This window comes from Carettochelys insculpta, chromosome 29, assembly GCF_033958435.1.
Source record: "Carettochelys insculpta isolate YL-2023 chromosome 29, ASM3395843v1, whole genome shotgun sequence".
Lineage (NCBI taxonomy): Eukaryota > Metazoa > Chordata > Testudines > Carettochelyidae > Carettochelys > Carettochelys insculpta.
In genome coordinates this window covers 4,149,681-4,171,439 of record NC_134165.1, presented here as the reverse complement: position 1 = coordinate 4,171,439, position 21,759 = coordinate 4,149,681, and the positions used below count along the sequence as shown (strand labels likewise).

Below are 21,759 nucleotides of genomic sequence, written 5' to 3'. Positions count from 1 at the left end.
GTCTAACAGTTAAGAAACTGGCTCCAGCCTGGGAGCAGGAGGTTAAATTGCAAATTTCCAAACATTTGTTCATACTGTGGATATTATTGTATCCTGACTTTTCTATGTACATGGTATTTTTTTTAATTGAAGTCATTACACCAGTGTAACCTTTACTAGTTGTACAGCCCATAACACAAGTGTCATTGTGTGACTGTAATAATAGTACCTAAAGCCTATCTGATTTTCATCCGTGGAGTTTAAAGCCCTTTTCCCCTTACAGATGGGGAAAGTGAGTCACAAGGAGGGGAGGAAGTGATTTTCCCACGGTCACCCAGCAAGCCAGTGGCAGAGCAAAGAACAGAACTCGGGTCTCCAAGGAGCTATGCTGAGTTCTAACTACTAGGCTGTATTGGCATGGTGGAACCTAAACCCTGGGCCAGGGCCAGAGGAGGAAGTAGTACCCTAAAAGTGCAGCTGCTTTTACTCAAGCAGTTTTGCAGAGGGACAATGGAGTTTAGTATGTAAGCGTCAACCCCTCCAGCCACTGCACTTTTACTCAAGTAACTTTCTGGGTACTTCTTCCCACCTCTGGCCAGGACCTTGTTGTGCTTGATGCTGTCTAAATGCAGAACCACTGTCGCTGGCCCCAAATGTTTGCAGCCTCAGTAAGGGATTAGCTCGATGGGAGCTTAACAGCACACACGCTAGGGGGAGTTCTGCGGCTTTCTCTACACAGCTTTGGCGTGTGGATTTTGGGGAGGAGCTGGTCTTGTAGCCTGTGGAACTTGCTGCTGCAGGATGGCACATGCCTGAGGAAAAGCATTGCCTCCTCCTCGGTTTTTGGGAAGTGTCGCCTTTCAGTTCTAGTAAACAACCCCTTGTTTTTGTGTGGTGGGAACGGACGTGCCTGATCTCCCTGCTCAGTCCCATCCATTGCTCTGCAGGTTTGTGTGGGGTCTTGTCCACCAAGTCAACGCACCCACCTGTTTCCGTCAAGCTCACGTGGCCAGGCCAGAAGGAAGGCCACCCCGGGTTCAACACCAGTTGTCCTGTTCAGGGTCCCTGCTCTGTGCCTCAGTTTTCCCCTATGTAAAATGGGAGTAGTGCTACTGACTTTCTTTGTAAAGCACCATGAGATTTATGGCTAAAGCACCATGTAAGAGCTGGCAATCACTAATGATGATATTCCTAGTATTTTCCAGGCCTTCAGACATTCTCACCGCCTGTCTCTGACCCCTTTCTGCAGCAGCATTAGGGGTGATCTACCTCCCTGAGCTGCCCCCCCTGCAATAGCTAACGTTCTTTCTGCTCTCCGCCCTCCAGAAACTGCAGGAGATGGATGAAAGGCGGACGGTGCGGCTCAAGGAAGGCTACGGCGTCTTCTCTGAAACCGAGCGGCAGGTCATGCCCATCATCAGCAAGTGCCTGGACGGCATGAAGGCGGCGGCCGACTCGGTGAACGAGAAGAACGTGGGTGTTGCTGTCTCTTTAAGCAGAGGGCCTCCGCGAAGAGGGATGCCCATTGGCGTTGCCGTGGTGCTGCCCTGAAAAAGTGGGAGGAGCTAACTGGGGAGGGACCCATCTCTTAGAACCTCCCACCTCCAATAGGGAGCCAGGAGGTTACTCCGCCCTCAAAACTAGGTGGGGCTAAACGGGGAGGGATCCAGCTGTCATAGCATCCCCCCTCCACTAGGGGGGCCAGATCAACATGGAAAGGTTTTGCTTTTGCTTCACCTGGGGCAGTCAGTCGGGTCCCAGATTCCAAACCCAGGCACAGGTGTGGGTATTTTGGTGCCCTGCTGTGTGGGAGTAAGACCCAGGATCCTGACTCCGGCTCTAAGCTCTGCACCCACCTCTGAGGACCCCCAGCATCAGGACCCTGGGAGGGGAGTGGGTTCTTGTGCGGGGGAAGAGAGCCAGGACACCGGGGTTCTAGTTGGACTTGGCCCCTGGGCAGAGCAGGAATTGGTTTCCTGTCCGCTGAGACTGGCCGGGGGTGCCCATTTCAAGGAGCTTGGAGCCTGGCCCTGCTGCTGACCCGTGGCTTGTGCATGCCTGTGTCTCTGGGGGGATGAGTAGGAGCTGGGGGAGGCAGGAGCAGCTCTGGTTCACCTGGCGTTGATGGCCTCGCCCCACCGCCGGCAGGACTCCCAGGTGCTGATCGAGTTGCACAAGTCCGGCTTCGAGCGGCCGGGAGATGTGGACTTTGAGGATTTCAGCCAGCCTATCAACCGCACCTCTTCGGACAGCAGCCTGGGGACGCCCCGGGGCACCCTGGACAGCCGCCTGGACCCCCGCCTGCTGGGCAAGAACAAAGGGAAGCGTTGGCCCTTCGGCAAGAAGAATAAGGTGAGAACCATCAGAAGGACCCGAGCCCCTGGCAGTTCTGCATGGCTGGGGCTTGGAGTGGGACCTTGCATACAGAATTGAGCGTCAGGACTCCTGGGTTCTATTCCCATCTCAGTGGGGGATGGTGGTTAGGACTCCTGCGTCCAGCGGGGTGGGGGCAGGGGGTGAGGGGGCTAGAGAAGGGGAGCCCAGTGTCAGGACTTCTTGGTTCTCTTCACAGCCCCAGGGAGTCCTGACTCAGCCCCCTGCTCTGAGTACAAGGTCCCACTCCCCTCCCAGCGCTGGGAATAGCACCCTTAAGTCCTGACTCCTGCTCTAACCACTAGACTCCACTGCAGTGGTACCATACCCTTTTCTCTCCTTTGCCTAACCAGCTGGCTGGCTTCCCTCTGCGGTGCGGCCTGTTGCTCCACTGCCATCTGACCTGGCCTGCCATCATCTCCCCACCAGTGCTCCCTCTAATGTTTTACATCCATGGGTGGAATAAATTTTGTTGTGCAGAGGTGCATCACCCATAGAAATCCCGTGGATCAGCCAGGTGGCCGCCCAAGCGCTCAGCTTACAGGGAACGCTGCTTCCCACCTGTGCATGATGCCATCAAAGAGCATTGAGCCCCCCCTATGTCTCAAACGCTGGACTGACAAGAGCCTAAGCCCCCCGGCCTGCAACCGGCAGAGGCGCTAATAATTAACCCCTTCTGGAGCGTGCACAGCCTATCAGTCAGCATGAGTCTCTCTCTCTCTCTCTGCTGCTGGCCCTGCCGGTTCCTCTCCTCCTCCTCCTCCTCCTCCTCCTCCTCCATGAGTCACATCTGGTGCCCCTCCCTCCCACTCCTCGGCCCCGGAGAGCTGCCTTGGGAACAAGCTGTTCCGACAAGGAATCTTGACCCAGCTTCCGCGCCAGGTTAGAGCTCTGGGGGCAGGACCAGGCTGGGCGTGTTATGCATCTGAGTTCTGGGATCCTTGAGTGACTCTGAGGCTGTTTGTCAGCGTGTGCAGGGCAGGGTTAAGGGGGGGAGCTCCGCTCAGATTTCTCTCCTTTGTGGGAGCTCGAGTTGTATTTTGAAGACGATCCCAACACCTGCCAGTTAGCAAGAGCCTGTTTGGCGAAAGCAGCTCTCCGCCCTCTGAAACCTCCCCCGGGTCCCAGCTGAGCTGTAGGATTTCTTTCACCCTCCGCCCCCCTGTGTTACCTGTGTCCTGCCCTCCGTGTCCTGTCTGTACTGCTCAGAGCAGAGCTTGCAGTGGTCTGAGTGGCAGTGGCCTTGGTGTGGCTTTTGTCGCTTTTTCCCTTCGCGGCATAGGGCGCATGGGCAGATGAGAGCATTTAACCTCTTAATTTCTTGCTCATGCAGGGCTCCAGGCCTGGGTCCCTCCTTTTTTCTGCCTGTGGCACATGTCCAGTTGTTGATGGGCTGTAATAGATGCGTTGATTTGGGCTGTCGAGTTCGCTCTGAGGGTGACTGGGGCTACCCTGGAGGGCAGATGAGGATCGGGGATCTCTTACCACCGACACAGCAGCACTCTAGCTCTGCTTGCTTTCCCGTCTCCCCCCGCGTAACATCGGTCTGCTGCCTGCTCCATCCTTTGCCAGCATTCGCGTTCTAGCTGCATTCCCCTATTACCTTCGTATGTCCCTGCCCACCTGTGAGGTGTGACCCGGGGTGCAGCCCTCGCTGGGGACACCAGTGGCAGGGCAGAGTGCAGGAGAGACAGCAGGTGCTCCCCAGGCTTGGGACTAACACGGACGCTAAACTCCCTGACTAGTCGCAAACTGTGCTTCTGACCCTCCACGCGGGTTATCACAAAGCTGAGAAAGAAATCACACAGGCCCCTTACTGCATGTCAGTTCTCTGGTTCCCAGTCTGCACCCAGGGCCAGTACCGTGAGAAGTGACTTCAAACCTCTGCTCACATGTACAAGATAGTCTGTATCTTTGCAGAAAAAACAAGCAGTCCTGTAGCACCTTAGAGACTAACCATTTTATTTATTAGGCAATGAGCGTTTGTGGGTAAGACCCACCTGTATGAAATGTTCTGATTCCCCAAGGGTCAGCCACGTTACCAGGGCAATACTAGGTTGGATCTTACCAATGTTCGCTTTCATCTTTTCCATCCCGGTGTGGATTAATTTTATGTGCACCACCAATGGTAGCTGTGGGCCCTCTTCTAATCAGCTGGGTGCCATTGGAATTTTTCCTGAGCGGCCGTACAAGGGCACAGCTTACGGGGAAGGTTGGATCTTACAGGACAGAAACTGTGTGTCTGGCCAATTACAAAAGCAGTTTCTCCGCTCTTGATGTTCACACTTCCACATTAGCTACTGATAATGGGCCACATTCTCCCTGACTGAACTCACCTGGTCAGCTCTGGCCCTCCTCTTGACTGGGACTCCCTCCTTTTCATGAGCCCATATATTTAAACCCTCCTCTGGAACCCCCAACTCGTGTATCTGATGAAGCGGGTCTTTGCCCACGAAAGTTTATGTTCCAAAATATCAGAGGGGTAGCTGTGTTAGTCTGGATCTGTAACAGCAACGAAGGGTCCTGTGGCACCTTATAGACTAACAGAAAAGTTTTGAGCATGAGCTTTCGTGAGCACAGACTCGCTTCATCAGATGCTGGTTGGATTTCCAAGACCAGCATCTGATGAAGCGAGTCTGTGCTCACGAAAGCTCATGCTCAAAACTTTTCTGTTAGTCTATAAGGTGCCACAGGCCCCTTAGTTGCTGTTCCAAAATATGTTAGTCTATGAGGTGCCCCAGAACTTCTTGTTGGTTTTGAATCTTACCCAAAATCCCACGCTGCCAGCCAGTCCTTACATCTAAAACTAAGGGTTTATTACAAAACCGGAACAAGAAGAGTTGTTCTGTAGACTTCGAAGTGCTTTGTTATGAGATATTTAAGAACAGGTTAGATAAATGTCTGTCAGGGATGGTCTAGACAGTATTTGGTCCTGTCATGAGGGCAGGCGGCTGGCTGTAGTCTCTGGTCTTTCAATGGATTTATGATATAGTTGTTATCCCTTGATGGGCCAGGCAATGCTGATGTATGCTGAGTTCCCCCGATGCCCAGCACAGTTTGAAATACAGGTTGAACCCCTCTAATCCAGAACCCTTTTGTTTGGCAGCATCTGTAACCCAGCATGACTGTAGTTAGCTGGATGACCACTTATCATTTACAGCCACCAGTCCTGGCTCTCAGTGTTCTGTGTTGTTATTTAGCTGTAATTTACCATTAAATGTCTTCGAAGAGCCCAATAAGCAGTGGAAATGTTGGTAATGTGCTAGACCAGGGGCCTGCAACCAAAATAGCAAAAGACCCATTTTTTTTCAGATAGTTACAAAATCTGTATTTCAGGAGCTGCGGTGAATGCGAGTACGAGATCATCCTTTGTAAATAACGTCAAACCATGCTTTTTGTCACCCCATTTTAAGAACCGCGCTCACGCAACGATTTGTACCAGTTAGAAAATTTTTGTTACTTTCACCCCTGGATTGGAGAGCAAATGAGGACATGAAAAACACTGTGCCTGGGGACAGGCTCTTAAGCAGGAAGGAGCAATGTTCCCATCAACTTTCCATGCTCTACCCCCCCCTTGGCCCCCAAACCTGCCATCCCCAGAATTAACCCGCCTCAGCCCCAAACCCTGCCCCAGAACTAACCCCTCCGTGGCGCTGGCTGGGGAGCCTACGCCGGGCAGCCACATGCACCCAGCGGAAGGAAGGCTGGAGCGCGGGTGTTCCGCTGGCGGGGTGAGTTGAGCCCTGCCCACTGGAGGGGTGTGGCCTCTCAGGTAGTCAGGGTGAGGGAGGGGCTCTCTGCGGCTCCCTGCCCTGCTGCCAATGAAATAATGGAATTTAATTTCAGTTGGTTTAATGGCTGGATCCCTCCCTGTGTCTTTGCCGCTGTTTAAACCAATTCAGTGAGGTTCTACTGTTTCAGTGGCGGCACACCTGGAGCCACAAATGACTCCTGAGAGCCGCATGCAGCTCTGGAGCTGCAGGTTGCCGACCCCTGTGCTAGACAATATTGACCTTCTGTGGCGTGGCAAATTCTCTCATCCGGCACCCGTCCAGTCCCAAGGATGCTGGACGAGAGAGGTTCAACCTGTTTGCCCAGCCCCTCTCAAACTCCCAATGCAAAGGTGACCTGTATCAGAGAGGTAGCCATGTTAGTCTGTATCGTGGAGAACAACAAGGTGAAGCGGGTCTTTGGCCACGAAAGCTTATGCCCCAAAATATCTGTTCGTCTATAAGGTGCCACAGGACTTCTTGTTCCCAATGCAACGGGGAAACTGACATAGAAACTGTAACAGATTTAAAAGTCCTAAAACAAAGAAATTTAAAAAATCAAATGGAGGGAGAAATCTCTGAGCTGCAATTTATTTGCAAATTTGACTCCATCAACCAAGGATTAAACAGAGACTGGGAGTGGCTGGCCCCTTACAAAAGCAGCTTCTCTGCCCTGGGTGTTTAGTATCTGCCCATTAGACTCTGACAATGGGCTACATCCCCCATCTGATCTGGCTTGTTTTTTCCTCTTTTGGTACATACTACAGACAATGGGCCATTTCCACCTTGCTGAATAGACCTTGTCAGCTCTGGCCCTCCGTCTTACTGGGATCCCACTCTTTAAATACCCCTTTGAAACCTCCCTCTCCCTCACTCATGCATCTGATGAAGTGGGTCTTTGCCCACGAAAGCTCATGCTCCAAAATATCTGTTAGTCTATAAGGTGCCACAGGACTTCTTGTTGTTCTCAAAGATACAGACTAACCCAGCTCCCTCTCTGATACTTGACATAGAAACTGTCCTCAGACCCAGCAAATTATAACTTTCACACACACACCTCCCCAGGCGTCTCTGCTCAGATTGTTTGCAACATTTTATGATATCTGTCTGGATAATGTTGTGTCTCCCACCTTCTGTACAGTGTTGCGGGAGGCTGCCCTGGGTGGGGACATACCTCCTCGAGGAAAAATCCTGGTGGTGGGACAATGGGGTGGTCAGCTCCCTTCAGCTTTTCTGGGTCGCCTTTAGCTCCCACCGAGGCTGCTCCCGAGATTGGGTGGCTCAGCTCTCGGCTCCTGGCTTTTGACTTTGCAGCCAGCCCTGCATCTCTCAACCCCATTGGGTAATAGGTCCAGTCCTCCCACCTGCCCCGCCACCTCCCACCCTGGCAGACCATTCAGTGCAGTGAGGCTGTAGAAAAGATGGGCTCTAGCATGTGGCCCAGGTCCACCAGGTCTTCATCCCACGGCTGCCAGCACAGCTGGGGGGACTCGGTGCTCTCCGCTGGGGATGCTGTGTCCATTTCACAGGCACTTCTGGATGGAGCAGGTGTCCCATCCCTCACCCACCCCGTGGCAATTTCTTACATGAATTGTCTTGCACCGGTTTGAAATCCATGCTGCTTGTCGCTTCGCTTTGTGCATGTGCTACAACTCCCGCCACACGTGGGCACCGGCGCCCCACGTCCTGCCTTTGCCCAGCAGCGGGGTGAGCTGGGGAGAACCCCAGGGACCTCCCCTGGAGCGGGTGGCCTAGCAGTGGCATTCAGGCGTAAGTGGGTTGTGGGTCTGGGACCTCTGAGTTGAGGCCTTATTTCTTCTGTCAGCCAAGCATAAAAATAGCCTCACTCCTCTTCTCCTCCCACCCCGGGAACTGGAGCAGCCTCAAGAGGGTGCCGCTGTCATGCGGGGATGGGTAAGGAGGGTGATGGGGTCGCATCCTTTGTTTAAAGGCCTGGGGAACATCTGTCCATGGCAGGGGCTTTTAGGGCATCACCCGCATCCGATTAGCCTTGTGTTCCCAAAGAATGCTGCCTGCAGACCCTCACCCTGTATCCTGCCTTCAGATTCCCTCCCCCCTGCCCCCCCCAGCTGAGGTGGGTGACCTGTTTACATCCCCCCTGCCGAGAGTTGTTGGGTGTGTCATGGGAGTGGGGCACTCAAGAAGAGAGGGAAGTGATTGGATGGAAGGAGCCCTATGGAGAGGCTGACAGCTCACTGTAAACCCAGCCCTTGTTGCAGTGGTTTGCTAAAGAGGATGAGGCAAACAGGTAGGAATTTGGGCCCTGATCCAGCAAAACACTTCAAGCACCCGCTTTACTTCTAAGCCTGGAAGCCGAGCCCGGGCTATCGGGGGCCGTCTCTTCGCCCTGGGGCTGTACGACATCTAGAACACTAGGGTCCTGACCCTGGACTGGGGCTGTCATAACACACCTGATACTGAAGCCGGTGGCCTTTACTCTCCGGCCTGAAGTGCTTTGCTAGATTGGGGCAGTGGCTGGGCCAGGGAAGGGGTAGAGGGGAAAGCTGGCAACCAGTGGAAACCGGCATGCACAGGAGCTCAGAATGAGGCCCAGCGATGGGATGGGCTTGTCCAGGGGATCGTTCAAGATGGGAAAGGGAAGTGGAGGAAGTGTCTAAAAATCACAATATTATGGCCAGGAGGTGAAATGTTTAAATTGGAGATGCCTCCCGCGGTGCCTTATGGGAGTTGTAGTTCAGGGCCCACGTGAGCCTGTTGTTATGTATGGACTAGTCTTCCTGGTTGGACTACCTCTCCCATGAAGCACTGCGACCTTGGTGAAGGGAGGCTGTGCATCATGGGCAATGTAGTCTGCTAGGGAGCCAGCCTCCTAGGAGTAGTTGACGCTTCCGACGCAGCGAAATGACAACTCCCATGATGCACCGTGATGGCGCTTCAGAATGGAAACATTTTGGTTTTCAACGAAAAAGCAAAACTTTCCTCAAGAAGCACCAAAAAGCAATTACAAAAAATACAGATTTAATCCAAATTCCAGTTTCCCACCTGCCCTCGCCGGGCAAGGCTGGTTTTGGGGGGCAGGGTGAGATAGTGAAAGAGAGGTTGGGGGCTATGCATAGGCCTGTGGGGAACAAGGGAGCCCCTTGTCCAGCAGTCGAGGGGTGTTCATGTTGCTCCCTTTCTGCTGTAACACCTCCTGCCCACTCCCTGGCTCCTTACCACCTCCCATGATGCATTATGGTCTCCCCTCTGGGAGGGCAGCTGGGGCACCACCTGTGCATCCCCTTTTAAAGGGCCCATTAACCCTTTCCCCACCAGAGTGGCCCACTTCTCTGCGTCAGGCTCTCCAGTCACACAGGTGCTGGGAAGGGCCAGTGGTCCCTTGCGGGGTCCAGTCTGACCAGCCAGGGGCACATTCCATGGCACCACTCACACCTGTGTTGCAGAGTGGGACCATATTTCCAAGGGCCTGAAGTGAATTAGGTGCCCAAATCCCCTTGACTACTTATGGGACTGGAGTGTCTTTAGGATCATGGGATCAGTCTTGGCCTTTGAAGGGTTTTCAGCCCCTCTCCTTGGCTGCTGGCCTTTCCTGTGCTTTGGAGGGGGAGAAAATGGGTGGTGGCCTTTCCCCTGCTGGCTGCTGGCTGCTGGCTGCTGGCTGCAGGCTGCTGGCTGCTGGCTGCTGGCAGATTGTGATGGTGCAGTTTGTCCTGACTCTTCTCCCCTGTATTCCCTGTGCTGTGTTGTGGGGTTTGTTTTGTGCTGTTTGGCTTGTGGGTTTTTTTTCTTTTTTTGTGCGTGTGCCGTTTATTTTCTTACAGAGTTCTCTCCGTTTGTGTGTGCCCGTGTGTTCTGTTCCCCTTTGTCTGTCCCTAGCTCCCACCCCCTCCCCTCTCCCCAGCGATCTCTGCCCCTCCGCCTTCCTCCTCGTCTGCCACCAATGGACCTCCGTCCCCCAAATTCACCCGGGACCCTCTGTCTTACTGTCTGAATGAAATCAATAAGACAGTCAAACCCCGCATCACCTCCTTCCGCAGCCTCAGACGGGGGGTAAGTTCACGTCGTCGTCTTTGTGATTTGTCTTGTACTCCGCCAGGGCAAGGTGCGGCTGTTTTCAGGGACCCCTTCAGCGAGAGCAACGCATCGGGGCTGTGCGGGAAGGAGGCGTAGAGGACATGTATTTTCAAGGCTTTTTTTTACCATGGACTTGGAATTTTGGCAGCCTCCCCTCCCTGTCGAGCTACTCAGATATACTGGCACAAGGCCTCCTGGGAGTTGTAGTTCAGGGCCCTGTTGAGCCTGTCGCACTCTATGGACCAGGCTCCCTGGTTGGACTGCATCTCCCATGATGCACCATGGGAGCTGTAGTCCCATAAGGAGCCTGGCCCACAGCAGAGAGCAGGGACGTGTATGTCAGTTACTTCATGTCCCCATTGTGCATTGTGGAGCCTGGTCGATAAAGGACAACGAGGATTTGAAGTAACAGAACTACGTATCTCCGTTCTCTTTGGGCTAGCCTCGTGATGGGACCACATCTCCCCTGGTGCATTATGGGAGAGGTAGTCCAGCCACCCCATAGTGGGCAATGGGTTCATGAGGCACCTGAACTACGTCTTCCATGATGCCCCACGGTGCGCCCTCTTAGTGAGGGAACATGGTACGTCATAGAAAACGTAGTTCAGATGCCTCGGAGTCTGTTGTCCTCTATGGTCCAGGCTCTCTGGCTGGACTACCTCTTCCATGATGTACCACCTTCCCTTCCAAAGAGGGACCAGACCATGGTGCGTTACGGGAGATGTATCCTGCTGCAGGAGCGCGATGCGTGGCTGCTAACTGGTCTTGAGCTAGTCGGAATAAACCATCCAGTGAGCACGAGGGCAGGCCAGGCACATCTGAAAGCGATGGGTTTCGGCTCTGCGCTCGGTTCAGCAAAAACCTCACCCCTTTCCGCCCGAAGCAGCTGCATTTCCCCAAAATCCCCACCTCCCAGTGTCTCGTGAAACAGCTGTTTCCATGGAGATTTGCTCCCAGTCTCAGCACACACCCACTTATATCTTCTCCTGCCCCTCCCCTCTTAAACGCCTCCCACTTCCCCCATCTCGCCCTCTCTTCCGCGGAGCTCCAGCATGCCTTGTGTGGTGCAGGGGTCAGTGCTTCAGCCCATTTTAAACGCCTCCTCTTCCCGTATGTGCACCTGCCCCCCATAACTCCACATTCCATCTCATCCTGCTCGTTCCTGGCATCCTGTACAAACCAGGAACCTCCCCTCTTGCATCCTCTGCATGGGAGCAGTGGCAGCCTCTGCTCCTGCTCTTATAAGCCCCGAGCTGTCTTGCTGTTCAGGCTTCCCTTCGGTTGGCTTCTCCTTGGCAGAAGCAGCCATGCCGTGTTCACTGTGAGCGGCGCCGAGCCCCAGCTGCCATCAAACCACCTGCCAGGGGGCCAGTGACCCAATGCAGCAGCCAGTTTCTGATCTCTCCCTGCTCCTCCGATGCCCCCTCCAGAAACCAGGCCGTACCCACGCTGCTTTCGCTCCCGGTGGGCCCTGACTGGCAGGCCCAGGGCACGTGGTGATTGGGCCAGGATCATGGGCGTGCTGGCTGCCTTTGCACCATGGTGGAAATCAGCTGCCGGCCAGCCGAGTGGCTTGATCCTGAGTTGCACTGCCAGACCCACGTCCTGGTGGTTGCATCTCAGGCAGCACCTGATGCTTGTCAGGACCCAGCATCGGTGGGGTGATCTCTGCTCTGCCCAGGCGTGGGTAGGTGGGCATGTGTCATATTCCACCTCACTCTGAGGCTGCCCATCTGCAGTCAGCTGCCAGGGGACCGGCCTGAGGTGTGATGGGTCTCCTGAGTCCCAGTTCAGTGCTGGTTCCCCCTCCGCTGCTGCAGCTGTGTGAGCTGCAGACGATGCCATGAGAACCAGCATCTCGACCCTCCACGCTGCTGGAGGAGGCTGAGATCCAGCCCGTGTTGGTTGTTTAAAGCTGTGGGGCTGTGGCTGGTCTCACCCTGACAGCTTGTTACCTCCTTGCTGCATGACCAGGGATCTCCGGATCCCAGCAGAGAGGCATTGGGCAGCATATTACCCTGGGACGGGGTCCCGCAAGGTGCCGAGCTCTCCCAGTGATCAGTGGAGGGTGTGGACATTTGGTGAGATCAGCCCTTCGGCCGCGTCCGTCCTCGCCTGGAAGGTCGACGGCTGATACTCAACTTTAGCTAGGCCAGTTGCAGACCTAAAATCAACTTTTCAGCCGTCGACTCCCGTGCCTGTCTTCACGGCAGAGCGGCGACGGGAGCACGCCTCCCGTCAACCTTCCTTAATCCTCAGCAGCTCGCGAGGAGTTGCCAGGGGAGACGTCGACCCCGGAACATGCCGTTTTGCGTATGCATGAAGCAGTGCCCTGGAAGATCGAACCTGAGTGGTCAGTCTTCCGTGGTCCTTGTAGATGTGGCCTATGCGAGGGACACAGGTTCCCTAGTGCCGGCCAGCATCTTGCAATGGGGGGCAGGGGCTGTCCGGCAGCCCAGCTACAGGCCCAGTGGAGTGTTGAGCCCCTGCAGCTTTGCCCTGCAGCCCATAGTGGGAAGGAGCTGGCGGGTTGGTGGGGGGAGGGTTCAGTTTACAGCAGGGCTGGAACTGATGTACTTCTTTCTTCTCCCCCTCCGCCTTCTTCCTGCCGCCAGCCTGTGGTCATGGAAGATTTCAGCCATTTGCCACCAGAGCAGAGGAGGAAAAAGCTGCAGCAGAAGATTGAGGAGAGGAACCGGGAGCTGCAGAAGGAAATCGACCAGAGGTAGGAGCTCTGGGGGCCCTTTGTGTGCCTCCCATCCGTGTTCTCCCCTGCCAGGTGCTCACCTTCTGAACTACATCTCCCATGATGCTCCTGGGGCAGGGACTCCCACTATGCACCACATCACCCCTCTCCAGGCTTTTAAACCCTGAGGGTTTATGCATCGTCTGGAACTCTGGCCTCTTCTTGCAGTGAGTTCTGCAGACTGCGCATCCCAGAGAAACGCTGTTTCCATAATGTGTACGCTTGGAGTGGAACTGCAATACAAGGAGCCTGTCTGAGGCTGGGTCCCACTGTGCAGGATGTGCATAGGGAGAGGCAGTCCCTGCCCCAGCTTGTCTACGATCTAAATAGACCAGGGTGGGAATGAAAAACAGGAGACCTGATTTTCCCCCAGGTCAGAGGCAGAGCCAGTAACGGCAATGAGATGTGCCGTGCGGGGGGGTGCATGAAAGGTCTGTAAAGCTGTGATTGATTTGGAGAAAACAACCATCTCTCGTGCCTATCCCTTCACATATTGCAAAAACACCAGGGGTCGCCCTGGTTTAAAACGAACGAAAGGAAGTGTTTCTTCATCCAACATGCAGGCCACCTGTGGAACTCCCTGCCAGGGGACGTCGTGCAGGCCAAGCTTATGCCCAGGTTCAAAAAAGAGCCAGAGAAGTTCTTTGGAGGACAGGGCCATCAGGGTGATGAGCCAGAATGGCCAGGGTGGCCACCCTGTGCTCTGGGTCTCCCGAGCGGCTGGTGGCTAGAAGCTGGGAGTGGATCACTCTATGGTTGCCCGTTTTGTTGATTCCCTCTGGGGCATCCGGCTCGGGACACTGGGCTAAATGGATTGTTGGACTGACTGAATGTGGCCGCTCTTACGTTGCCCAGGTCACCTGGCCTCTCTTCCCCCTCTTCTCTCCATGCAGAACAGGATGTGAAATGGGGGGGAGCCAGTCGGCTTCTGTCCCACGATTTGCATTCAAATCCCTCCTCCTTTTTGCTGAAAGGCAAAACTTCTTGTGCTGACCGTATAAATTCCTCCCCAATTCCCGACAGAGATGCCTTAAACAAGATGAAGGACGTGTACCAGAAGACGCCGCAGATGGGCGACCCTGCCAGCCTGGAGCCGAAAATCTCGGAGACCCTCAGCAACATCGAGCGGCTGCGTCTGGAAATCCAGAAATACGAGGTAAGGGGGGTGTTACAAGATGGGGCGACCTCCGGCTCTGCTCTTCAGCGGGCTGTGGGGCCAACCTCCTCCCTCCTTGTTACTGGAGTTGAGCTCCAAAGGGAGGTCTTTGTCTCCCTCTGGTGGCTGCACCAGTAAGAACGCCTCGTCCCTTGCACTGCAGGGGTGGGGAGCCGATGGCCTACGGGCTGGGCTTGTCTGGATCTGGCCCGTGAGGCTCCGGGCCTGCTCCCTGCAACCCCCGGCCCTGGTGGGGGTGCCATGGCTGGAGCACCAGCGCTGGCCTGCTCGTGCCATTGCAGGGTTGGGAGCAGCCCTGAGCCTCGCAGGCCCAATTCAGGCAAACTATGGCCAGCTCTGGCCTGCAGGCTGCGTCGAGCAGCTCCTGAGCTACAGGGAAGTGCTTCAGGCAGGATTGCCTTCCCCCACCTCGGTCACTCCCATTGGCCGAATTGCAGCCAATGGGAGAGGCAGGAGCGTACTGGTGCGGAGCACTTTTCTGAAGCATGTAGCACCACACGCTTCCGCCTGTCCCCCTCAGAATTGTGCCAGATCAGGTCTCCCAGCCCCTGAACCCCTCCTTTCCAGACCTCGCCCCTGCCCTCTGTACCCCTCTTCCAGACCTCGCCCCTGCCCTCTGTACCCCCAGATCCATTCTGTACCCCTCTTCCAGACCCCGTACCCCAGATCTGTTCTGTACCCCTCTTCCAGACCTCACCCCTGCCCTCTGTACCCCCAGATCTGTTCTGCACCCCTCTTCCAGACCCCGTACTCCAGATCCGTTCTGTACCTCTCTTCCAGGCTCTGTACCCTAGATCCGTTCTGTACCCCCTTCCAGAACTCGCCCCTGCCCTCTGTAGCCCCAGATCTGTTCTGCACCCCTCTTCCAGACCCTGTACCCCAGATCTGTTTTGCACCCCTCTTCCAGACCCTGTACCCCAGATCTGTTCCATACCCCATTTCCAGGCCTCCTCCCTGCCCTCTGCGGCCCCTCCCTTCCAGACCTGGCACCCAAGACCTGTTCTGCACCTCTTAAAGACCCCCAGCCCTGCATCCTACCTCCTGTCCAGACCCCACGTCCACACCCCAGCCAGCTCTCTGCAGCTCCCTCCCGCACACTGAACCCTGTCATTTTTGTCCCCACTCAGAGCCTACCCCGCCTGCCCGCCCCCCCCACCCCAAAAAAAAAACCATGGGGAAACATGCCCCCTGCTGAGGGGAGATGGGTGGAATGGGCACCATGCCCCCTTGCGGACACATGGGTTATTGCACCCACCGAGGAAAAGGCATTGACCGCCGATGTGGTGTGGAGGAGGTGGATTGCACCCTCAGTCACAGGGCTGGGAGGGGAGGGGATGCAATAGTGTCACGACCGCATTGGTTCTCACGTTTGGTGTCCTCATTCAAAGGCAGCTGATTCATGTCTAAATTATTCTGTCAAAACAAAAGAGCAGTCCAGGAGCACTTTTAAGACTAACAAAATAATTTACTAGGTGATGAGCTTTCGTGGGACAGACCCACTTCTTCAGACCATAGCCAGACCAGAACAGACTCAATAATTAAGGCCCAGAGAACCAAAAATAGTAATCAAGGTTGACAAATCAGAAAAAAATGATCAAGGTGAGGAAATCAGAGAGCAGAAGGGGATGTTGCGGTGGAGTCAAGTATTAGATAAAGCCAAGTATACAAAAGAGCCCCTATAATGAGCCAGAAGATTCCCGTCCCGGTTCAAACCACGTGTTAATGTGTCGAATTGGAATATAAGAGAGTTCAGCAGCCTCTCTTTCCAAAGTGTTGTGAAAATTCCTCTTCAGTAAGATGCAAATTTTTAAGTCATTAATAGAATGGCCCACTCCATTAAAATGCCAGCTGACAGGTTTGTGGATCTGGAGTTTTTTTATGTCTGTTTTGTGCCCATTAACTCTTTGTCTAAGAGTTTGAAGTCTGTCCAATATACAAAGCATCTGGTCATTGTTGGCACATGATGGCATACATCATGTTAGTTGAGGAACATGAAAATGTGCCCGTGAATCTGTGAATAACCTGGTTAGGTCCAAAGTATCAGAGAGGTATCCGTGTTAGTCTGTAGCTTTGAGAACAACAAGAAGTCCTGTGGCACCTTGTAGACCAACAGATATTTTTTACTGGGACCCCACTCTTTAAATACCTCTCTGAAACCACCCCACCACTCATGCATCTGACGAAGCGGGTCTTTGCCCACGAAAGCTTATGCTCCAAAATATGTTAGTCTATAAGGTGCCACAGGACTTCTTGTTTTTCTGGTTAGCTCCAGTGATGGTATCTCCAGAATAGATATGTGGACAAAGCTGGCAGTGGGCTTTGTTGCAAGGAAAAGTTCCAGGACTGGTGTTCCTGCAGTATAGACTGTGGTTGTGGGTGAGAATCCTCATAAGGTTGGGAGGTTGTCTGTGGGAGAGAACAGGCCTGTCACCCAGGGCCTTCTGGAGTGTGGCATCCTGATTAAGGATAGGTTGTAGGTCTTTAAGAATGTGTTGCGGTGGTTTGAGTTGGGGGGCGGTAGGCAGTGACCAGTGGTGTTTTGTTTTCGGCTTTTTTGGGCCTATCTGGGAGTAGCTGGTCTCTGGGTATTCGTCTGGCCCTGTCGATTTTGTTTTTTTATTTCTCCTGGTGAGTAATTCAAGTTTATGAATGTTTGGTAAAGATCTGGTAGTTTTCGGTCTCTGGCAGTAGGATCAGAGCAAATGCAATTGCGCCTAAGGGCTTGACTGTAAACGGTGGATCTAGTTACGTGCAGCATGGAAGCTAGAAGCGTGTCGGTAAGTATAGTGATCAGTGGGTTTCTGGTGGAGTGTGGTACCGATCAGGCCATCCTTGATTTGTACTGTAGTGTCCTGATCGGTGCTACACTCTACCGGAAACCCACTGACGGCTATACTTACCGACACGCTTCTAGCTTCCGTCCTGCACGCATAGCTAGAACCCAAAGGCAGTGTGAGGCCCAGAGTGCGAGGATGGGGGAAGAACTGGGGTCCTTCCATCTGCTCTACAAACACACCTGGATGCCTGGCAGAGGGCTGGGTCTGAGGGTGGGGAGGGGAGAGGGCTAAGGCAGACCGGAGGGGCACTAATTTTGCAGGGGGCCACCCCAGGAATTGGTAAATGGCCAAGGGCTGCACTCTTCCGTGGTGTTAATGGAGCAGGGGGGAGTCTGGGTGCAGGAGAAGATTGTGACCTGGAGAGGGGGCACAGGAGTGCAGAGGGTTCGGGTTGGGGTCCCAGAGGGAAACTCTGGCTGGGAGTTACTTACCTAGGGGGCTGCCAGCCCACAGGTCCCTCAGGCAGGCTCCCTGCCTGCCCCGCCCCTGCACGGTGCTCAGAGCAGCTGGTGGTTGGGGCCCTGTGTGGATACAAGATTTATAACCATGTCCATAACAAGAGCAGCCAATACCCACATTTGCATGGGTGGATTTGGAGGGCTCTGGCTGGCTGCTGTTCTGAGCTCTGCTGCAGGCATGTGGGGTGGGAGGGAGCCTTTGCAATCTGCCCCTGCCCCACAGGCCAGTGGGAGCTGCAAGATTGCCCCTGCCCCACAGCTGGCCGCTTCCAGCAGCGTGCAGGCAGGGAGCCTGTCTGAGGCTCTTGTGGGCCATATTTTGCCTGCCCCCGTGCAAAGGGCATTAGGCCAAAGAGCAGAGGAGCCCTGCCCCACATCATGTGTGCTGTCTCTGCTGTGGGGAGGCAGGAATGGCCGCCTCAAACTCTCCTCTCCTGCACTTCCCAGTCATGGCTGACTGAAGCCGAGGGCAGAATGCTGAGTAACCGGCCAGACAACAGCCTGCGGTACAGCCGTCACCTGGACTACACCCCCAGTCTGAACAACAACAGCTCCCAGGAGAAGGACAGGTGAGGAGGTGACGTGTCCGTCCCCGGGAGCGATAACAGCCGGGTGTGAATGCTGGTGGAGCTTGGGGGTCACTGGGTACGACCATTTGCCTTGCCAGGGAAAGACTTTTCATTGAAGGGTCTGAATAGAACCCAGCAGTCCTGGCTCCCAGCCCCACCCTAATTGCTAGACCACCCTCCTGCTTCTCAGCCACCATGCGGGACTCCCTGTGGCTGGAGCTACCCCCAGAAGCTGCCACCCATCCTGTCTCCTTGTTCCTCCCCCAGCCCCGACGCCCCCCGCTCTGATGACAGCCAGGACGCCCTGAACCAGCCTATCTACACAGAGTTCGATGAGGACTTTGAAGAGGAGCTGGCCTCGCCCATCGGCACCTGCATGGCCATGTACCAGTTTGAAGGTATCCAGCCAAGGTGCCGCCTGTAGCCCCATTCCCTTCTGAGCCAGGTTCCCTGGTTGGACCACATCTCCCAGGATTCACCAGGGTCTCTCTGGGGCAGGGGAGGTGGTACAGAGAGGGAGTCTTTGGCTGTGGTGCATCATGGGAGTCTGAGGCATTTAAACCACAACTCTCGCAGTACACTAGTTTCCCCTCTTTCATGCGGGAAGCAGGGCATTATGGGAGTCTTACACCAGGGGGCATTATGGGAGAAGAGTCCAGCTTGAGAGCTGGGCCCAGAGAGGAGAATGAGAGTCTGAGGCACCTGAACCACGACTTGCATGAGGCATCGTGGGAGCGTTTCCTAGTCCGAATCGTCTGGGTTTTCGGGGAGGCTCTTAACAGAAAACTGACGTTTCTGTGGGAAGCAAATACTTCCCCGGAAAAATTTCTGTTAGTCAGCAACAGTTTTCTGCTGGACTGAGCCTCTTCCACGCCCTCCACATCCCTGCGCTGGGCAGCCACCGGCCCCATATGGGCTGCTAGCTTTGCTCGGGCAGCCGCAGCCTCTTCTAATGCTAAAGGTCTTGAGTTCAAATGCTGCTCAGGGGTTGGAGGTTTCACCGCTAAGCCGGCTGCGTCTCCAACCCCCTGTTCAGTCCATGCGCCCTGGCCGGGCGTTGATCCGGGTTCCCTCTTACTAGCTGCCTGCTGGGATGGCTCCTAGCGAGTGGGGGACAAGGAAGGGCTGGTGGGGCCTCCGCCATTCACCCACAGCTCGCGGAGGAATCGTCCAGTCTTGGGACGGCCTATTGCCGCCGCCGGGGGCAAAGGCGTCCTGGGATGTTTGGACACATGGGCCGTCCCATCTCACCAGAGGGCTGCGAAAGTTGAGCCCTGAGAGGGGGATGATTCTTCTGACCCCCGTGCCTTGATTTCCCCCTCCCCCCAGGCTCCAGCGAAGGCACCATCTCCATGACGGAGGGGGAGGAGCTGAGCCTCATGGAGGAGGACAAAGGAGACGGCTGGACCCGGGTGCGAAGGAGCAAGGGCGGCGAGGGCTATGTGCCGACGTCCTACCTGCGGGTCACCCTGAACTGAGCTCAGGACACCCCGCCCGGGTGGCGGGCAGTCGGGGGTGGCAGTGGGAGCTTGCCTGGGCAGGAAGGAGGGAGCCCTGCCCCCCCAGCCATGTCCACAGAGGAGGGGAGCGGTTGCATTGGGGGCTGGGCTCTGGCTCTGCCCCTGGGCCCCACACTGGATGTGGCTTCATCACCTGTATGACTTTGCATCCCTTCCCCTCCCAGCGCTGTGAGGGAGGGCATAATCCACTTCCTCCACGCCCCGATCTGCTGCTGCCCCCGGGCTGTCAATGCCTTTTCCTCAGTGGATACAATAACCCCTGTGTCCACAAGGGAGCGTGGGGTCCGTTCCAGCCCTCTCCCCTCCATGGGGGCACAGGTCCCACGCCACCCCCAGTGCTGGGCTCCCAGGGGCGAGGGGGGTGCACAAGGTCTCTGGGGTGAAGGGAGCTGCACGGCGCCTCCTAGCGTAGGGATGCAAGATGTTGGGGGTGGCTGGGGGGTGATGGGTAGCGCCCATGGGAGGGGGGGTCAGTCTCCTGGAACAGACAGGTACGCCCTCTCCATAGACCCCTCCACGCTCATCACCCTGGCGCCTGGGGGCCTCCCAGTGGTGTATTACATGCCACAGTGAGCCTTAGCCTTGGGTTGGCTATTTCCCCCCTGGGATTTGAACCCAGGCCCTGTAGCTGGATATTCCCAGCACCGAAGCTGGCGCCAGCCAGGGGGCGTGACAGCTTGAACCTCCGCGAGCTCTCAGCCAGCGCCATCGGCTCTGAATCCGCCTGCCTGTCGGATCCAGTCCCTCCCGCTCAATCACTGGCCGATGTCCAGCTGCTCCCCCTGTGCCGCTGGGCCCACACCATGCACTTTATCCCCCCGACTCCAAAACGCGCCCAGCCTGGGGGTGGAAAAAAAGTGCCTGCTGCATACTCGAATCTGTCCCCTCCCGGGGGCGGGGGAGGCCAGCTCGCTGCCCACAGCCCAGGTATCTGAGCTGCTGCCACCCCCTTCCGTGGAAGAATTCCTTTCTTAGAGGACTCTAATATATTAGCCTTTTTCTACAGTGACGAATTACTGCTCCTTTCCGCCTCGGCCTCTGTTAACCTGTTACAAGCGTACACGTCCCAGTGGGCTTCTCTTCTCCTGGGCGGGGGGCAGACCCTGTCTCCCCTCCGGTTCTGAGCCGTGGTTCTGGAGGTCGCTGGGCCGCCATAGAATGTATTTCCACTGCAGCCGGGTGCCTTTTACACTTCATGTAAATAGTCGATTTTCTTCCCCCTGCCCCCCCGCCTCCTGTGAAGTTTTTAAGAAGTTTATAAAACAATACAGACTCTCGGGCGCTGAGGCCTCGCTTTGTTTCAGATGTGGGAGCGGAGCAGAACGGCTCATCTGTATGCAGGGCCGCTGACCGGGGAGGGGGCAGCTATCGGAGAATCCCAGGGCTGGAAGGGAGCTCAGGAGGTCGAGTCCAGCCCCCTGCCCAAAGCAGGATCAACCCCAACTAAATCATCCCAGCCAAGACCTTGTCAAGCCAGGACTTAAAAACCTCTAGGGATGGAGATTCCACCATCTCTCTAGGCAACACATTCCAGTGCTTCACCACCCTCCTGGGGAAACAGCTTTTCCTAATTTCCAACCTACTCCTCCTGCTCTGTAACTTCAGACCATTGCTCCTTGTCCTGCCATCTGTCACCGCTGAGAACAGCCTCTCTCCATCCTCTTTAGAGCTCCCCTTCAGGAAGTTGAAGGCTGCTCTCAAATCGCCCCCCTTTTCTCTTCTGCAAACTAAATAAGCCCAAATCCCTCAGCCGCTCCTGATAGGTCATGTGCTTCAGCCCCCTAATCATTTTTGTTGCCCTCTGCTGGTCCCACTCTAGTGTAGCCACATCCTTTCTATACTAGGAGCCCCAGAACTGGACGCAATACTCCAGCCATGGTCTCTCCAGGGCCAAATAGAAGGGAATAACTTCTCTAGATCTGCTGGAAGTGCTTCTCCTAATGCACCCCAATATGCCATTAGCCGCCTTGGCTACAAGGGCACAGTGACTCATATCCAGCTGCTCGTCCATTGTAACCCGCAGGTCCTTTTCTGCTGCCCTGCTACTTAGCCAGTCAGTCCCCAGCCTGTCACAAAGCCTGGGATTCTGCCGTCCCACATGCAGGACTCTGTATTTGTCCTTCTTGAACCACATCAAATTTCCTTTGGTCCAAGCCTCAAATTTGTCTTGGTCACTCTGGGCCTGTCCCTACCCTCCAGTGGATCTACCCAGCCCCCTAGCTTACTGTCATCTGCACATTTGCTGAGGCCCAGCAATTTAAAAGGGCCTGGGGC

The 21,759-nt window shown here is 55.2% G+C and overlaps 1 protein-coding gene across 1 annotated transcript in view; it reads left to right on the top strand.

Annotated features, from left to right (window-relative positions):
- The window catches only part of TRIP10 (thyroid hormone receptor interactor 10), an 81,302-nt gene extending 60,540 nt beyond the window's left edge, over nt 1-20,762 (top strand). The window contains exons 8-15 of the mRNA XM_074979502.1: nt 1,306-1,452; nt 2,128-2,331; nt 9,981-10,154; nt 12,794-12,903; nt 13,948-14,080; nt 17,844-17,965; nt 18,233-18,363; nt 19,295-20,762. Coding sequence (XP_074835603.1) covers nt 1,306-1,452; nt 2,128-2,331; nt 9,981-10,154; nt 12,794-12,903; nt 13,948-14,080; nt 17,844-17,965; nt 18,233-18,363; nt 19,295-19,443 — 1,170 coding nt within the window. The 3' untranslated portion in view covers nt 19,444-20,762. The remainder of the gene's footprint in view (nt 1-1,305; nt 1,453-2,127; nt 2,332-9,980; nt 10,155-12,793; nt 12,904-13,947; nt 14,081-17,843; nt 17,966-18,232; nt 18,364-19,294) is intronic.
- The last annotated feature ends 997 nt before the right edge of the window (nt 20,763-21,759 follow it).